Source organism: Sminthopsis crassicaudata, chromosome 1, assembly GCF_048593235.1.
Source record: "Sminthopsis crassicaudata isolate SCR6 chromosome 1, ASM4859323v1, whole genome shotgun sequence".
In the NCBI taxonomy this organism is placed as follows: domain Eukaryota; kingdom Metazoa; phylum Chordata; class Mammalia; order Dasyuromorphia; family Dasyuridae; genus Sminthopsis; species Sminthopsis crassicaudata.
Window position 1 is genome coordinate 8067954 of NC_133617.1, and position 19180 is coordinate 8087133.

Consider the following 19180-nt stretch of genomic DNA (forward strand, 5'->3'; position numbering starts at 1 on the left):
CCCCAAGGCAAGAAGCTTGGCAAGTGTCCCCTTAGACCAGATGAATTTTAGCAGTCATGAAATAGACTGGAAAAATGCACAGATCAACACCACACACACACACACACACACACACACACACACACACACACACACACAAAACAAAACAAAAAACAGGAGTAGACGATGCCAAGGAAGAGGAAAAGTAGGAAAGTTGGATACGTGTCAAAAACCAAAGTAAATGTGAATGAGTCTGGGGTTCAAGAAGAGTTACTGGAGGGAGCTCCAGAGGGGGGGGGGAAGATAGAAAAAAGGCGGGGAGAAGACGGACGTGGGGAAGTCCGGGAGGAATAGGCTGGGAAAGAAGCCGTGGCTTGCAGAGCTGGCTCGGGTAGGAGAGGAGAAGGCTCCACCCTCCTGGGGGATGAACAGGCGGGGCTCTGAGCAGCAAGAGGACCCTCCCGAGGGGGTGGGGGAAGCCTGAAGTCTCGGAGCGGCGATCTTTCCGCCTGCCCTGGGTCGTCCTCCCTTCCCCGGGAGGCTCTCTCCTTGTCCCGGGGAGCTCCGATCGCTTTGTCTTCGGGAAGCCGGAACCTTGCGAGCAGCCCCCAGGTAGGTCGGAGCCGGCGTCCCCCCGCCTTGCGGGCTTCCGCACCCTCTGGGTCTCCTCCCTCCTCCTCCTCTTGACCTCGTGGAAGAGAGTCCTCCAGCTCTCCCGGGAGCGCTCCCTTACGCCTCGCTGCCGGAGAGCTCCCCACCACGTGCCGCACTTCCGGGCTCCCCCCGCCCAGATTTGCCTCCCAGACCTCCGACTTGCCCCTGGAATTCCGGGAGTCCCGATTTCTGCCTGGTGATCAGGACCCAGGCGTCCCTTCTCCCTGGCCCCGCTCTTGTTTAGAGATTCAGATTCTCCTCAGACTCAAACCCTTGAGGGATCCTCGAGTCCTGCCTTCCGACCCCCAGGAGCCCCCCTTACACCACTGAGCAAAGCTCTTTCCTGCTCCCCCTTAATTGAACCCGGGGTTCTTGGGCTGAGTCCTTGTGTCTCCCTGTCTGCACTTTACCTTTAAGGACTCCGAGTCCCAGCTCCACCTGTGCGAGCCGGCAGCCCTCCCCAGCCCTCCCAGGCTCCTCTGTCCCCCGGGAGCACTTTTGTTTATCTAGTGACCTGGAGAAAAAATATTCTGATAAAAAGGGAAGGGTGGTTTTTCAGAGTTGAGCAGAACAATTAGGGAAACTGAGTCAAGACAATAAAAGGCAATTGTGGCATAACGATGTATTGGTCTGTCTTGCCTCCCAGACCCTTCCCCTCTGTCTCTGTCCTCTCTCTGTGAACCCTCAGAACTCAATCCTAGACTGTATTTTATCTGCACTTTCCAGGTGACTCCGGACTATCTTGTCCTCAGAAAAGCATAGAATTAAAAACCTTAGGTGTGACCTCTCTTATCCAGACATTTGATAGTTGCCACATTGGTGGGGCCAGAAAGGATGAGGACAGCAGGACTCTGGAGAAGAAGGACTAGGGACCAGTTGGAGGAGCTTTACAAAATGGAGTTACCTTGATTACTTTGCTATGTCCAGAGGGAGCCTGGAGCCAGAGGGAATGGACCCTGAAAGCCTCAGACCTCCTCAGGTGAGTGCGGCCCATCCAAAATCAGCCATCAAAACCATTTCCCTTGACATGGAGGATGGCGTGTGAATCTGGCAAGAACTTACGGATTGTTCCTTTATAAAAATGATTATTGTGATAACACAGTAGGAACAACACTGCTCAGCTCTTCTGGGTTTTTGACCAATTTACTGAGATTTTAATTTTATTATCTTGTCATTTATACTTGTTTGGGGTTTACCAATTTGTTTTTCTATTTTTATTATTATTATTTTTTTTAGAATACAGATTTAGTTCATCTCTTCCCCCTCTCCCCCAGGACTACTTTAGCAGAATCCTAGAAATTTGGGGACATTGTTTAAACATAGTCAATTTTTTTTTTAGTGTTATCTTTTCTGAGATCTGTTCTCTGACCCAGTCATTATTTATTATGTCACTGTAATTCTCCATTTACATTTATATCTTTTGGCAGTGTTCCCTGAATCAATGTCCATCTTATTTCCTTAGGGAATGAAAGGATGTATGAATTATTTCTGCCTTTGCCACATCTCTGTATCCTGTGGTTCATTTTTATAGAAGTTCCATATGTGACAAATGTGCGTATTTCTCTGTTGTCCCATTTAGAAGATGCCACAATTCTTTTACCTTCAATTTCTTTAGACATTTGTTCATCTCTTCTGTTTTCATGTCATTCTACATTTGTTCATCTCCCTTTTCTTTTTAGTTCTCTTGTATTTTCCCTTCCTCTCTTGCCCTTCAACTAGTTCTGTTCATTAGTTTTTTTAGTTTTTTTTTTTTAATTTCTTCCATTTTTCTTCCCCTTTCCAAAGAGAATTTTACTCCTCATTGTCCTTCTTCCCTTTCTATTTTACCTACATTCTCATTCTCAGTCATAGCCACTTTACTCCTCTGGTCTTTCTCTTTTCCCTGGGCATTTCATACAGTCAAAAGTCTCCAAGGTATCCATTCTGAGTTCTGTCTTCTAGATACTTTCTGCCATTGGCTCTAGGCCACCCTCACAGATTCCTCTTTCTCATGATGCCTTCCTTGCTGAATACCTTTCATCACAGCAGGTGTCAGGGAGAACTTGGCTCCATAGCTGGAAAGATTTTCTCCTGATATTTACCCTCTCTTGTTTCTTTACTTTTCTTCCACATTCTCCTAGAAATCTCAATCCTGCCTTTTCAGGTACTAAACTCCTAAGCTTCAGGGTGAAGTCCCTTATTTCTTCTAAGAATATTCATCAGTGGAACTTCTTCAGGCCTCCTTCCTTTCTACATCTTTTCAATTTTTCCAACTTCCTCCCCCAGTTCCCAGGTGGTCTTCTCTTTCTAAATCCATGGAACTCATCTCCTCAGTTCCCATTTTGCTATCCTGTTCTCTAGCGTTTCACACTATTGGCCACTCTCTCTTCTAGGATTCTCTCTAAGTTTTTAGGAAATAATTCTCTTCTAGGCTTTCCTTCTATATTCTGAACCCTTCTTCTCAGTCTCCTTTACTGGATGTCAGACTCCCCTTTACTATGGAATATGCACTTTTTTGGTCTCTTATTCTTCTGCTCCCATCTGCAGGATAGGTCACCCTGGATTGCTCCCTTAGTTTCACTGCTCTCTGGAACCCATTCTTCTATCCCTTCCCCTTATCTCCTTGGTTTGCATTTGTCTTCCACTGTTCCAAACTCAGTCAGTTCCATTGTATGAGAAGGTCTGTCTCATGACTTGTCGGACCTTTTACTTCTGAATTGAATTGTTAAAGGTGACCACTATCAGCCTGGCATTGGTAGCAGTGGGTTTTGTTTTTGGGTTCCGGGTTTAGTTTTTCTGTGGGTGATCTGTGGATTTTTCCCATTGGAATTTCATTTTCTCTGCCCAGAATTTCCTTCATGTTGGGCCCATTTTTTTAACCAGTTGGGTCTTTCTGTGGAACTTATTGAATGAAGTGAACTGTGAAAGCTGTCTCACAGATGGAGACTGTTCTAAAGACTGCTTGAAGGTGGGCTGTGAGCCAAGTTTCTTTCTCCAGAATCATGTCGTTTACAGGGAGTGGGACCTTGCTTTGTGAAATTGCTGGGGCCACCTTGGCATTGAACCTCCCATGTAAGGCAATTCAGTAATCCCAAAGATGTGGTTGGGTTGAAAGTTTTCCTCATTTGTGATTTAGAATGGGAGGCCATTTGTCCTGGCTAATCAGGGCAAAGATCCAGCCTATAGGGAGTGTTAGCCCAGACCCCAACATAATTCTTGTCTGTTAACTGGGCCCTGGCTCTCCTTGCCTAACTGTTTGTGGGGAGGGAGATGCCCTTTCTCTGGAGATCATAATAAAATGCCTTTCTGCTTTTGCTTTGAGAACTCTCCTTCATCTATTTGATGTATTGGAGCCAGAGGTCTTGTCCCACACACTGTCATCCTTAGGGCCTAAGTCCATGGGCAGGTTCTTTCCCTTCTGTACACTTTCCTTAAGCCAGGGGCAGATTTTCTTTGATTGTTAATTGTAGTTTATTTCATTTCCCCAGGCTGTCCTTCACTTTTGTATATTTTCCTTCCCTGCCTATTCTCTTTTATTTTCTTTGGGAAGAGTAAGTTCTCTATCTCCTTCACTTGGCAATTAACTAGAGAAACCACAGGTTCCAGAAGGATGGACTGGCATCTGGGTGGGAAGGAGGCCCTCAATTCAAAGACAGAGTGGAGAGCTCAGCCAGAGAAGCCCCAAAGAAGTAGAGGCAGTGAGTAATGAGGAGGTAACTGAGCTTTCTCCTTCAAAGCAGGTTGGGAGTGCATTAGCCCCACCTCATGTTGGAAAAGGGGACTGTGGGATGCTTGTAAAGCAAAGAGGTTTGTAGTAGCTTCTCTTGGGGGGGGGAGGAGGGAAAGAATCAGAGAACAGTTATCCCTCTGAATGGCATGGGGTGAGATCTCTCAGGAAATTGAGCAAAGCTCCTCCCACCTCAAAGCTAACACAGGCCCAAGTGTCACCTCCCATAGAATCCAGTGACTCACTGGAAAATCCCTGCACTCTCCATTGCCCAATCAGGTGTTGTCTAGGTAGGGGAGATCTGAATTAATTGGCTGCCTTTTGCCTTGTGGGGGATTCTCTTAAACCTGAAGCCCAGCCAGTGGGATGAAAGGTCAGCAGGGTGGGAGGGGAATTTTTCCTGCTGGGGCTCTATAACACCTACTCTCAAACTTTGCATCCCAAATGGGGAGATACTCTTCTGCAGAACATATAATAAACTTTTGCTTTGCTCCTAGAGATGGCTCTGGGTTGGGTTAGGGTGGTCTCCATCTTATATCAGATAAGACCTACTTGTGGGCCATGCTATGGTGACTACCCTCCTTTGGGACAGTCAGCAGGGACACTCTGCTTTTTGGTTTCTTATTCCTTACTTCCCCCAACCTTTGTCACATGTTATCTCCCCTAACTCTACTCTGCTTCCCAACCCCACTTCTCCTTACAGATAAGTTACCCTTTCAGCAGGTAGCTAGCTAAGTGCTTTCCCCAACCTCATGGAGGGCTCCTTTTCTACTGGGTAATTGTGAGTTCCACTGAGGAACTTGTCTTTCATGGGCTCTTCCACTGTATTTCACATTTACCATTATCGTATCCCTTCACTTGGTCTATAACTATTCTTCTCAATAAATCCTCCTTTTCCCAGAGAGAATGGCCGTGGCAAATTCTTCATGTGGCTGAACCCCCATTTTTGGTACCTGCCATCCCTTGGTAACAAACCCTACACCATCAGTCACAACACTATAAATGCTTTCAGGCAAATTCATTCACAGTCTTCCTGACCCTCATTCCAGGAGCTGATCTGACACTCAGAAATGATCTGACCTTTGAGCAGATCCCTTCTCTGCTTTGTTTCTCTACTGTAAAGTAAGGGTTAGAATTCCCCCAATCCTAATTCTGAAATGTCTTTCACCTTTATATCTCATGACTTTTCCTGCTTTAGGAGTGGGTGACATTCAGGGATGTGGCTGTGGACTTTACCCAGGAGGAGTGGGGCCTCTTGGACCCTCCTCAGAAGGAGCTGTACAAGGGGGTCATGCTGGAGAATGCCCGGAACCTGCTGTCCCTGGGTAAGGACATGTCCCCTGCTAACTCTGAATCTGTAAAGAGCATATGGTCATTCCCTAGCGTATAGGGTTTGGAGGGACAGTATTAGTTAGAATGAAGAAAGTGCTGGTCTGCAGTAGGGTCCTCTTATATGTCTTTACATTGGATGATCGGAGCACATCTCAGAGGACACGAATTCATCTGCCAAAGCTCTGAAAATGTCCCAGGCTGCTTTCACTTACATGCTTTGCTCTTTGGGATGGATCTAGTATGTGGAATATTCTTTTAAATAGGCATAAATTTTAGCCCCTAGTATCTAGTTATCCCCAGTACAGGAAATTTGTCCTTAATCTTCCTTCTTATTGCCCTCACATTCTAGCACAGGTGGTGGGAAGGAAATGGGAGAGAAGAAGCATTTCCTTTGCTGTGCTAGATGCTTTCTGTCCAGCACTGTGGCAACAATGTTGTGTAAGAACAATTTCCAGCAAGTAACTTGTTATTCTAAGTAAGCAAAGTAAGGAAAAAGCACAAAGATGCTATTTGCATCCAGAAGAAGAACTGATCTCTAGGAATATGTTGAGTATAATTTGACATATATGTGTCTGCATGGTTGTATACATATACCTGCTATAGTTCTCTGTAATGGCAGACATCTGTAGGGTGGGGGCAGGAAAGTGAAGGAAAAAAACATTCATTTATAATTTTGTTGTCTATTTGATAGGAACAGCAAGTTGTGTCCTGCAGATTAACTGTTTCTTGGTCAATGATCTTTTTTCATTTTACTAAATTTGGAAATGCTTTTTTGTAAATTAAAGATAAAACAAAATATTTTGTCTGTTTAACATATTAAGCTTGCCTGTTAGGTGATGTTGTTATTCCTGTTTGAGAGTTGAGGAAACTGAGGTAAACAGTTTAATATACTTACCAAGGGGTTAAGCTACTAAGTATTCAAGGCCTAATTTAAGCTCAGGTACTCCTGCCTCTATGCCCATGTGTCCCTCCACCGCCCTACCGGCTCCACATAATTTCTAGATAATGGAAACTCTGCAATAAGTCTATCCTTCTATGAAGAATGGGTTCCAGGACTAGATCCCTCTGGATCTTGGCGAGGCGGCTCAGGCCCAAGAACCCTTTTAACCCAGGTATGGAGTTAGACATTTCTGCCACAGTGGAACGTAACAGGATAGGAGGTGGGGGAAGAGCATCTGTCTCTTTCTCAAAACACCTTGTAAAACAGCATGATGGGGCAAACCCTGTCACAGGTTACTAGCATTACAAGCACTAGTGGGTGACCATAGACTCACATGTTTGAATAGAATAAGGTGAATCTCAAAATGGAGCAGCTCTGGATCCTCACCCCATTCCATAAAAGGAGCTAAATTTCAAACTCCTCTCCTTTGTCCCTAACTGCTTTCCATGCCCAGGGCTTCCAGTTCCCAGAGAAGATGTGATCTCTTATTTTGAGCAAAGGGAAGTACCTTGGATGCTGCACCCAGAAGGCCGGAGGAGCTGCCCTCCAGGTGAGTGAGGAGAAAGCAGGGACATGAGAGTTGTGCTTACAAGGGACTTCTAGGAGCCACCAGGAAGTAAAAGCTTGGTTTGGGGGAGGAAGAGCAGCCTTGGAATATTTTCAGACATGTTTTGGCAGTGGCTTCCTGGACTAGTCACTGAATCTCAGGTTCCCATCTAGAAAATGAGTGGCTTGCACTCCATGGCCTTGTGGGTCCCAATTCCCAGTGATCATCTGTGATCTTATAAGAGTCATTGCTTGAAATCTGGGGCAGTGGAATTCTTCAGAAGGAGCCAAAAGAGTCACAGACTGTGGAGCAATCTATCAGCACGATGTAGAAATCCACTGTGGACCAGGAAAATTGTTTAAATTTAGTGCCTTAGGAAGTCACTAATTAGTGAGGATAATAATGGTTTAAGGAGAGCACAATTGGGGAGAAAATAATCAAAATGAAATACAACAGTGAGCATTTATACAGTACCTACTGTGTGTCATGCACTAGAAAAACATGATCTCATGTTATCTTCATGAAACCCTAGGACTTAGGTGCTAATATTAGGCTCATTTTAGAGATAAACTGAGGAAAACAGACTAGCAAGCTCCTGAGATGTGAAAAAAACTTACTGATTCCAGGTCCTATCTACAGTTTTTCCACTGGCCCCCCAGCTCTATTCTGATACTGAAACTGATATGATGAAAATGGTCACACATATGGAAAATAGAAGAATCAGACAAGGTATCATGGAGAGATGGAGGTTCCCTTTTTAAAACTCTAACCAATTTTTTTTTGCTAATTATTATTTAAAATATTTATTTTTCTATTGGCTTATGACAAATATTGCATTAATAAGAACACAAATGCATTGAAAGGTCACTTGCAAATATTGCTTTTTTTTTCCTATAATAATGTTTAATAATGCAAAGCAACCTTTAAAAGGATAGAATTTCACCGATATTTTTCTGTTTTTTTTCTACCACTTGTAAAGTGGCTACATTATGACTGATCCACCCATATTGCCAACGAATGCCTTTGAGAAACTTCCAGATAGAAGAAGAGTAACATAAACAGAGGATATGCCCAAATTAGAAAATAACCTTAGCATTTCAGTGAGTGGTATGTCAAGTCCATTTTTGTAGAAAGGTTGTAGACTTTCATGATGATTTCATGATGGCTTCTATTCTGCATTGCTAGGGACCATGGTTTTCAGGTAGTCTGACCTCACTGCTGCAAGAATGGAAAGCCAGATAACATCTAGATCTGCTGGTTACTGGCTTGATCACATGTGATTACTTGGTAACCCAGGAATGAGAGAACTATTCTGGGGCAATGAGAGACAGATATTGAGGGTCCCTTGATGCCTGTGGCCATTTGTACTTGAATGTCCAAACTTCCTGGAATTTTGGAAGCAATTTTGTGCCAAGTTGAAAAATTAAAAGAATGTGTCATAATTAGAAGCCCTGAGGGTTTGATGTAATCACTGCATGTTCTCATAAAGCTGTGTTTTTCTAATCTTGGTCATTTGAATTCATTGCAGAAACATAGTTGGTAAGGTTGATAATGCACATACATGTCCTAGAGCACATTTTACCACTTAAGGTGCCATTGAAAAATTTTGGGTTTAAATCCCTTGGGGATTTTTTTTAAAATTGTGTTTGTTAAAAGGATATGTAGAGGAATGTGATGATAATTGTTTAAAAAAGAACAATTAGTGGCTACATCAAAAAAAAAAGTAATGGAGCAGAACAAAAATCACTTATGTCTTAGATGAAATGTAAAAAATCAACATGCAAAAAAGAAGTGTTAGTATTCTGAATGTGACCTCAGATAATGTAATAGGGAAAAAAATAAAAGTGATAGTTATCACCAGAAAGTGACAGAAAGTATTGACAATGGAGTTAACTTGTCAAATATTAAAGGTAGAGCATTTCCAATGACAGGATCCAGATTTCATTCTCTGCTGCTGGGATTTGAGTTAAAGTCACCCAAGCATTCTAAGCTGATCGCCTGAGCTGTGCACCCAGTGAGAATGAAGGCCTTTTCTTTGTTATTGAAGGCCTTTGTTTACTGTGAGGATCCAATATATTTGTGCATGAAGCTCATTAGAAATGCAACCATCCTTAGGATGTCAGGTAATGGGATTTGTAAATGATTGATTTTGCTCCATTAGGATTTTGCTCTTTATCCGAGTAAATGGAAAATAACTGAGTTTCTTTTCTACTGATAGAGGGAAGGGGATATAAATGTGTGGGTCTGAGTGTGTCTCTGTGAGCACATGCCTGCATGCATGTGTGCATGTGTAGTGTCTATATTTGTTTAATCATTTTTTGTCTTTTTTTTCCCCCAGAAAAAGAGATCAGACTTGAAATGAAGGAACATATCACAAAGCAAAGCCTTTCAGTGATAGAATCTCTCAAGCCAAGATTCATCAGTGATGGTCCTGCTAACTTCACTTGGCAAGAGATCTGTGATGAACCTGAGAAGCTCCACATTGGAGAGAAATCTTATGAAGATAAGCGAATTGGAAAGGCTTTCATGGAAAGTGGAGCTCTTACTAGATATTTACAGAGAATTTATACTGGAAAGAAACATTATGAATGTAACCTGTGTGGAAAGGCTTTTACACAAAGGGGACCTCTTACAGCACATCAGAGAATTCATTCTGGGGAAAAACCCTATAAATGTAACCAGTGTGGGAAGGCTTTTACACAAATGGGACCTCTTACAGCACATCAGAGAACCCACACTGGGGAGAAACCTTATAAATGTAACCAGTGTGGAAAGGCTTTTACACAAAGGGGAGCTCTTACTGGACATCAGAGGATCCACACTGGAGAGAACCTTTATGAATGCAATCAATGTGGAAAGACTTTCAAATATAAGCATAGTCTTCCTGTTCATCAGCGAATCCACAATGAAGACAAACCTTATGAATGCAATGAGTGTGGAAAGGCTTTTAGACAAAAGGGGGCTCTTAATGTACATCAGAGAAGCCACATTAGGGAGAAGCCTTATAAATGTAACCAGTGTGGAAAGGCTTTTACAAATCAGAGAGCTCTTACTGTACATCAGAGAATCCACACTGGGGAGAAACCTTATGAATGTAACCAGTGTGCAAAGACTTTTAGGAAAAAGGATATTCTTATTGTACATCAGAGAATCCACACTAAAGAGAAACCTTATGAATGTACCCAGTGTGGAAAGGTTTTTAGACAAAGGGGTGCTCTTACTGTACATCAGAGAATCCACACTGGGGAGAAACCTTATGAATGTAACCAGTGTGGAAAGGCTTTTACACAAAGGGGAGCTCTTACAGGACATCAGAGAATCCACACTGGAGAGAACCCCTTTGAATGTAATCAGTGTGGAAAGACTTTTGCACAAAAGGGAACTCTTACTGCACATCAAAGAATCCACACTGGAGAGAAACCTTATGAATGTAACCAGTGTGGAAAGACTTTTAGAGACAAGGGAGCTCTTACTGCACATAAGAGAATCCACACTGGAGAGAAACCTTATGAATGTAACCAGTGTGGAAAGACTTTTAGGGACAAGGGAGCTCTTACTGCACATAAGAGAATCCACACTGGAGAGAAACCTTATGAATGTAACCAATGTGGAAAGACTTTTAGGGAAAAGAGAATTCTTATTGGACATCAGAGAATCCATACTGGAGAGAAACTTTATGAATATAACCAGTGTGGAAAGGCTTTTAGATACAAATCTGATTGGTTTTTACCAGTTCTGTGATGAAATGTGAAGCCATTAAAATAAGGAGGAAAATGAATTAAGGACAGAATACTGGGAGAAGATAATGTGGTGCTGATGCCTTGTCTTACTTTAATCCTGTAGGGAGGGTGAGGAAAGTAAAATAAAAGTTGTCTTTGGGGATAGCAGTTTCTTGGGCATATTGGAGCCTTCCTTTTCATCTGGTCATGCAATCCTGATGCAATGGGAAGATTACTACTTTTGGAGTCAGAGGACATGGGTTAAAATTCTGGTTCTGTACCCCTGTGGCCTTGGCAAAGTAATTTAACTTTAATTGTGTATTCAGGTTAGGGTCCAGATCTCTTCCAGCTCTAAATCCTTTGGGAAGATCAAGAGAAGCTTGAAGATGAACCCTACCCTTCAATGCCACATATTCTTTTTTATTTTATTTTATTTTTTAAAATTTTTTTTATTTAGAATTTTTTATAATATTATCCCTTGTATTCATTTTTCCAAATTATCCCCCCCTTCCTCTATTCCCTCCCCCCGATAACAGGCAATCCCATACATTTTACATGTGTTACAGTATAACCTAGATACAATATATGTGTGTAAATACCATTTCTTGTTGCACATTAAGTATTAGATTCCGAAGGTATAAGTAACCTGAGTAGATAGACAGTAGTGCTAAAAATTTACATTCACTTCCCAGTGTTCCTTCTCTGGGTGTAGTTATTTCTGTCCATTATTGATCAACTGGAAGTGAGTTGGATCTTCTTTATGTTGAAGATATCCACTTCCATCAGAATACATCTTCATACAGCATTGAAGTATACAGCGATCTTCTGGTTCTATTCATTTCACTCAGCATCAGTTGATGTAAGTCTCTCCAAGCCTCTCTGTATTCCTCCTGCTGGTCATTTCTTACAGAGCAATAATATTCCATAACCTTCATATACCATAATTTACCCAACCATTCTCCAATTGATGGACATCCATTTATCTTCCAGTTTCTAGCTACAAAAAAAGAGCTGCCACAAACATTATGGCACATACAGGTCCCTTTCCCCTCTTTAGTATTTCTTTGGGATATAAGCCCAATAGCAGCCATGCTGGGTCAAAGGGTATGCACAGTTTGATAACTTTTTGGAATGCCACATATTCTTGTGTCTTCAGGTTCAGATTAGGCTAATAATTCAGGTGACATCACCAATTTTTCTGTGTGTGATTGGCAATTTGGAGACTCAGCAAAATGTGGAAAATTCTCAAGCTAGAGCTTTGGTGAATGAGGAAACTTGCACATCATTCCTAAATAAATAACTATGCAGCTTGTGAAACATTTTTTGCCATATTCAGGCAAAATATGTGTGTGTGTATTTTATTAAAATGCTTTAAGAATGAAAGGTTTGAACCATTCTCCAATTGATAAATGGTCAAAGGATATGAACAGACAATTCTCAGAGGAAGAAATTGAAACTATATCCACTCACATGAAAAAGTGTTCCAAATCACTACTGATCAGAGAAATGCAAATTAAGACCACTCTGAGATACCACTACACACCTGTCAGATTGGCTAAGATGACAGGAACAAAATAATGACAAATGTTGGAGGGGATGTGGGAAAACTGGGACACTAATACATTGCTGGTGGAGTTGTGAAAGAATCCAGCCATTCTGGAGAGCAATCTGGAATTATGCCCAAAAAGTTATCAAACTGTGCATACCCTTTGACCCAGCAGCGCTACTACTGGGATTATATCCCAAAGAAATACTAAAGAGCGGAAAGAGACATATATGTGCCAAAATGTTTGTGGCAGCTCTTTTTGTTGTAGCTAGAAACTGGAGGATGAATGGATGTCCATCAGTTGGAGAATGGTTGGGTAAATTGTGGTATATGAAGGTTATGGAATATTATTGCTCGGTAAGAAATGACCAGCAGGAGGAATATAGAGAGGCCTGGAGAGACTTAAATCAACTGATGCTGAGTGAAATGAGCAGAACCAGAAGATCACTGTTACACTTCAACAACAATGCTGTATGAGGATGTATTCTGATGGAAGTGGAAATCTTCACATAAAGAAGATCCAACTCACTTCCAGTTGATCAATGATGGACAGAGGTAGCTGCACCCAGAGAAGAAACACTGGGAGGGGAATGAAAATTGTTAGCACTAATATCTGTCTGCCCAGGTTGCATGTACCTTCGGATTCTAATGTTTATTGTGCAACAAGAAAGTGATATTCGCACACATGTATTGTACCTAGACTATATTGTAACACATGTAAAATGTATGGTATTGCCTGTCGTCGGGGGGAGGGAATAAAGGGAGGGGGGGTAAATTGGAAAAATGAATACAAGGGATAATATTATAAAATATATATATATATATATATATATAATAAAAAAAAAAAAAAAAAAAAAAAAAAAAAAAAAGAATGAAAGGTTTCAGGGGCAGCTAGGTGGTGCAGTGGATAGCGCACCAGCCCTGAATTCAGGAGGACCTGAGTTCAAATCTGGTCTCAGACACTTAACACTTCCTAGCTGTGTGACCCTGGGCAAGTCACTTAACCCCAGCCTCAAAAAAAAAAAAAAAAAAAAAAAAAGAATGAAAGGTTTCCTCTCTGACGGTTCAGCTTATATCTATCAGATTTGTAGAAATGACCCCCAAAGCTGGAAATAGTGTTGCGGGGGGGTTATGGAATTAGAGGCACAATAATATAATGAATGTAGCTATGAATTGGTTCAACTATTCTAAAAAGCTGTTTGGTATTAGGATTTATTGATAGTAGATCAAAATGTTCAGACTTTATGACACAGATACTTTGCTGGAAGGCTTGAACTCTGAGGGCTGAAGAGAAGCAAAAATTGTACTACACTAAAATCATTGTTGCAGTGGCTTTTTTTTGTTATACTTTTTTTTAAATAGCAAAATAAAATGTAGGTGTAAAAGAGAAACAAAATAGGTGTTGTTTAGTTGGAGAATATAGAAACAAATTGTGATGATGAACATATTTGAATGATGTGACATAGGAAGATAGGAAGAATTCAGAGAAGGATGGGGATATGGAAATGGAAATTGATTGAAATGAGCAAAACCCAACATTAGTGACTCCCTCAAATACCAGGTATCTCTTCAATTTGAAATCCCTTGCAACCATGGAGATGAATGTCCATGTCCATCCTGTGGATTTCTTGCCTGTGTTTCATATAAATTCACAGAGGATACATCCAATATGATGGAGTACTTCCTTACTTTATCCTACCATCTGAAGAGCACTTGTTCTGGCTGCCCACTCATCGGTGCTCTTCTTTCCCATATGTCCACTTCATCTTCCCTTGTTCGATAATTCTTTGATGTGAACTATGAGCAATGTCAATTATTCCAACAGAGGTCACCAAGAAATTAAATTTCAGAAAATGCTCCTTTGACAACTGGAGAGGCAACTGCCAAAGATGAGACCAACTGGACTACAACAAATTACCTTGTAAAATCTTTTAATTTTATGATCTCTTTGTTCTACCAATGGACAAACACAACTCTGAGACCCTAGAATCTGTCATTCTCAATAGGTTTATACATTAAGTAGAAATGGGGGTCTTCACCAGTTGTCTAGGTCTACCTTTTGCCCCAGGGCTGACTGAAGGTCAGAGTGAGGCTGGTGATTTTGCAGAGTTCTGCCTTACTTAAATCTAACTCATTTGCAAAGCAAGACATGAGCTTCTGGTCAGGGCTCTATGAGAACAAAGAGATTTCAGAAAAACCTGGAAAGGCTTACAAGAACTGATGCTGGAACCACAAGAACATTGTGCACAGTAACAGCACCATTGTGGAGATGATCAGCTTTGATACACTTTGCTATTCTAAGCAAAACAGTGATCTGAGACAATTCCAAAAAATCCACGTTGCAAAATGCTGTCCACATCCAGAGGAAGAACTATAGAATCTGAATGTTGCACAAACATGTTATTTTTACTTTGATTTTTTTTCCATTTTTTCCTTTCACATTTATTTTCCCTTTTGTTCTGATTCCTCTTTCACAATATGACTTATGTGGGAAATATACTTAATGTGGTTTCCATGTATCACCTATATTAAATTGCTTGTTTTCTTGGGCAGGGACAGGGAATAGGAAGAGGATGAAAAATTTGGAACATAAATCTTACAAAAATGAGTGTTGAATATTATCTGTATTATCTGATTGTTAAAAAAAAAAAAAAAAAAGGAAATTAAATGTGCATAGGATAAAGAGTAATACCAGCTTAAATGAGAAATGAGGGTTGAGAGATCCCCTGATAGCAATGGGATCCCCTGGTCAGTCTTTTGGAAAGAATTTGCAAACCCCAATGAATACAGGCTTGGGGTTGCTGACAAGAATGTGTTTATTTACACTGAGAATCCCTCATATCATGGACTCAGCTGAGTCCATGTTTAATGCTAGGGAATCTAGCAATGAGAGAACTATCCCGGTGCACTAGGGGACAACCACTGAGCTACTTTGCATGCCTGGGGCCATTTTCCTTGAATATGTAAAACCTTCCTAGAACTTTGGGAACAATTTGATGTCAAAATGAGAAAATGAAAGAATATGTTGTTTGCACTTAACAAGCATTCAGACTTTGATTCACTGCTTGCTCCCCCAAAGCAGTGTATTCATAATCCTGATACTTTGGACTCACTGCAGAAGGGCAGATGTTAAAGTTAAAATATTGTCCCAAAAGGAAAATATCTTGTTACTAAATCAAGCAATGACTTATTGCTTAAGGTGGCACTGAAATTTTTAGATGAAATTCCCTGTATCATTGTCACAATCCTTCACAGGATTTGTGAAACTCTAATGGGGGGAAGCTGTTCAAGAGGACCAATAGTGAAGCATACTGTCCACTTCCAGATAAAAAGATGATGAATTCCTGTTCGAGGCACATATTTTCAGACATGGGAAATGCCATACTTTTTCTTTAAATTGTGTTTATTAGAAACATTTTGACCTTATTTTAGTGAACAAAGGGATCTCAAGATATTTTTTCTAATAATAGTTTATTTTGCCAAATACATGTAAAGACAAATTTCAACATTCATTTTTATAAAAGTTTGTGCCCTGAATGTTTCTTCCTTCCTTGTTCCCCTTCTCTAAACAGCAAGAAATCTGATATAGCTTAAATATGTGCAATCCCTTTAAACATGTTTGTTGAGTTGTGCAAAAAAAAAAAAAAAAAAAAAAAAATCAGACACTCCCTCCCAAAAAAACCCCAACCAAAAACTATAAAAAGAAAAAAAACAAACAAAAAAGTGAAAAAACTATCTTTCCATGTGTTGAGGGCGGTAGCCCCTTGGTATTCCTTGTTTGATCTCCAACTGCATTTGGGACTTGGACTTTGATCTGGTCAAACTAGTTTGGGCTATCTGAGATGGCTGGGGTTTTACAGCCTCCATTCTAATCTACTCAGATAGACCAAATGGCATCAGGAAATTCCTTTTTGGGAAGAGACTTCTGTCTGTCCCCAAAAGATAACAAGAGAGTCCTTATCTTATTTACATCACTGCATAAAAGAGAGAACTCGGGGATCCTCTCTTTGCAAATGGCCTTGTACCATGCAGCCATTTTGCCCACCGGCTCTCCGGTGTTTCCATTCTAATCAATAAAGACTATGTTTCCATACAGGATTAAGTAGCAAATTCCTTTGCTGCCGAACCCGCCATTGGTTACTTTGGAGAAGGAAGGAGAGAGAGAAAGGAACGGACACATCTTTGTTTAGACCACAATTTACAACTCATCATTTACTCCTCATCATCATGCACATTCAGTTTCTATACTAATCTCTGGATGCAATTGGCAGTGTCTATCCCAAGTCTCTTAAAATTGTATGGAATCACCACATTGTTGAGAAGAACCATATCCATCATAGTTGATCTTCTCATAATCTTATTACTGTGTATAATGTTCTCCTGGTTCTGTTCATTTCATTCAACATTAGTTCATGTAGATCTTTCCATAAGGATAATCTAAAAAAAAAAAAAAAAAAGAATTAAGTAATGGATGTCTAAAAATATTGTTTCAAATCAAAATCTCTTACATCTCAAGAAAATACAAAAAAGAAAACAACATTGGTATTGTTCATATTACTTCAGATAATGCAGCAAAAAAAGAGTGTAAGTGATCACCAAGGAAACTGGTTGTAATATTCTTCTGTAAAGTATAATCATTCTCTGGGAGCAGGTTTTTTGGGAGCTTCTGGAGGCAGCCTTCCTTTCAGTTCAGTTTAATAATCACCTCAAATGCAGCCAGGAATTAAAAGTCCAAATCCTTTATTTTCTCTTTCAAAGTCTTACCTCTTTCACTTGGGGCTTGGCTAGTTTTCTGGAGGCCTTCTGGATCTTGGTTTCTCTAGTTCTAGGTTTCTCTTAGTTCTGTACTGGACAGCCTGCCACTGCCCATAACGCTTTCCTAATGAAGTAAGAACGGAAATTGGTTTATAGGCCACCAACAAAAGATAGAAAGGTAAAAGGAGATTTAACAGTATATATATAGGTATCAGTGCCATATTTGTGTCATAGAAGGAATTTGGCCATACTCTACCTATTTTTCCAGATAGTTTACATAGTATTGGAATTAACTGTTCTTTAAATGTTTGGTAGAATTCACTTGTGAATCCATCTGGCCCTGGGAATTATTTCTTAGGGTGTTCCTTAATGATTTTTTCACTTCATTTTTCTGAAATGGGACTATTTAAGTACTTTATTTTCTCTTCTGTCAACCTGGATGATTCATATTTTAATAAATATTCATCTATTTCAATTTAGATTGTTAGACTTGCTGCCATGGAATTGGGCAAAATAGCTCCAAATTATTGCTTTAATTTCTTTATCATTGATAGTAAGTTCACCTTTTTCATTTTTATTACTAATGATTTGGGTTTTTTTCCTTCCATTTTCTGATCAAATTAATCAAAAGTATATCTATTTTGTTAGTTTGTTCATAAAACCAACTGAGTATTATTTATTGGTTCAATAGTTTTCTTAGTTTCTAATTTGTTAATCTCTACTTGGAGTTCCAAAATTTCTAATTTGACATTTATTTGAGATTTTTATTTTGTTCTTTTTGTAGCTTTTTTAATTGCATGCCTAATTCATTGATCTCCTCTTTCTCTATTTTACTTATGCAGCTAGTTAGAGATATAAAATTTCGCCCAATAACTGCTTTGGCCACATCCCATAGATTTTTGTTTGTTGTCTCATTGTTGTCATTTCCTTGGATGAAATTATGGATTATTTCTGTGATTTGTCCTTTGAGCCACTGTCTCTATAATTAGATTATTTAATTTCCCATCCTATCTTTTAGTCTATCTTTCCCTGGCCCTTCTTTTGTATATAATTTTATTGCATTGTGGTATGAAATGGAAGCATTTACTATTTCTGCCTTCTGTATTTGATTGTGAGGTTTTTATGCCCTAATACATGGTCAGTTTTTGTGTAGGTGTCATGTACTGCTGAAAAAAAGATGTGTTCCTTTTAATCCCTATTCAATTTTTTCCAGAGATCTTTCATATCTAGGTTTCCTAGGATCCTATAAATTTCTTAGTTCCTCTCTTGTTTATTTTATGATTAGATTTGTCTGATACTGAGTAGGGAAGTTTGAGGTCACCCATTAGAATAGTTTTGTTATCTATTCCTATAATTGGCTTAAAATCTTTTCTAGAAATTTGCCTGCTGTACCACTTGGTGCATACATATTTAGTTTCATTACTACTTCATTATTTATGGTACCCTTTATTTATGTACTTTCCCTCTTTAGCTCTTTTAATAAGAAGTATTTTTCCTTTTGCTTTATCTGAGATCAAAATTGCTACTCTTGCTTTTTTTTACTTCAGGTCAAACATAATACATTTTGTTTCAGCCTTTTACCTCTACTCTGCATGTGTTTCTCTGTGTCAAATGAGTTTCTTGTAAACAGCATATTGTAGGATTCTGTTTTTTAATCCACCCTGCTATTTGCTTCCATTTTTATGAGAGAGTTCATCCCATTCACCTTGACAGTTATGGATACCAGCTCTGTTTTTACCACCATTCTAGTTTCTCTCCTGTATATACTTTTTTCTCTCTCTGTAGGGAATAGCTACCTTACAGAAAACACCTTGTGGAGATAGATTGATTTGTAAGGTTGGTGGGTGGTCATAAAGAGACCCAGAGCAGAGAGTACATTTAGGGAAATAGGTATTCAGTAGGTATTCAGTGAATTATCTGTTGGGCACCATACATTGTGTCCCTGTAAAAGCAAATGTTATAATTATAAAAGGACTTTTAATCATAGTAAAACTCCTGGGCT

At 40.0% G+C, this 19180-nt stretch overlaps 1 protein-coding gene across 4 annotated transcripts; it reads left to right on the forward strand.

The window, feature by feature from the left end:
- Positions 1-328: 328 nt before the first annotated feature.
- Positions 329-13819, forward strand: LOC141556790 (uncharacterized). Of its 4 annotated transcripts, none has more exons than XR_012486641.1 (6): positions 329-591; positions 1431-1612; positions 5538-5664; positions 7066-7161; positions 9497-12261; positions 13302-13819. XR_012486641.1 is itself a non-coding variant. In XM_074291562.1 (6 exons), the coding sequence occupies exons 3-6, from the start codon at positions 2107-2109 to the stop codon at positions 10897-10899; spliced, it is 1704 nt and encodes a 567-aa protein (XP_074147663.1). In that variant the 5' UTR covers positions 329-591; positions 1360-1612; positions 2096-2106; the 3' UTR covers positions 10900-11055. The 4 variants fall into 4 exon arrangements, 3 of the variants coding, with proteins under 3 accessions (XP_074147663.1, XP_074147673.1, XP_074147686.1); XM_074291562.1 differs by lacking the exon at positions 13302-13819 and adding an exon at positions 2096-2184 and having other exon boundaries at positions 1360-1612; positions 9497-11055; XM_074291572.1 differs by lacking the exon at positions 13302-13819 and adding an exon at positions 2096-2184 and having other exon boundaries at positions 9497-11055.
- Positions 13820-19180: the final 5361 nt, after the last annotated feature.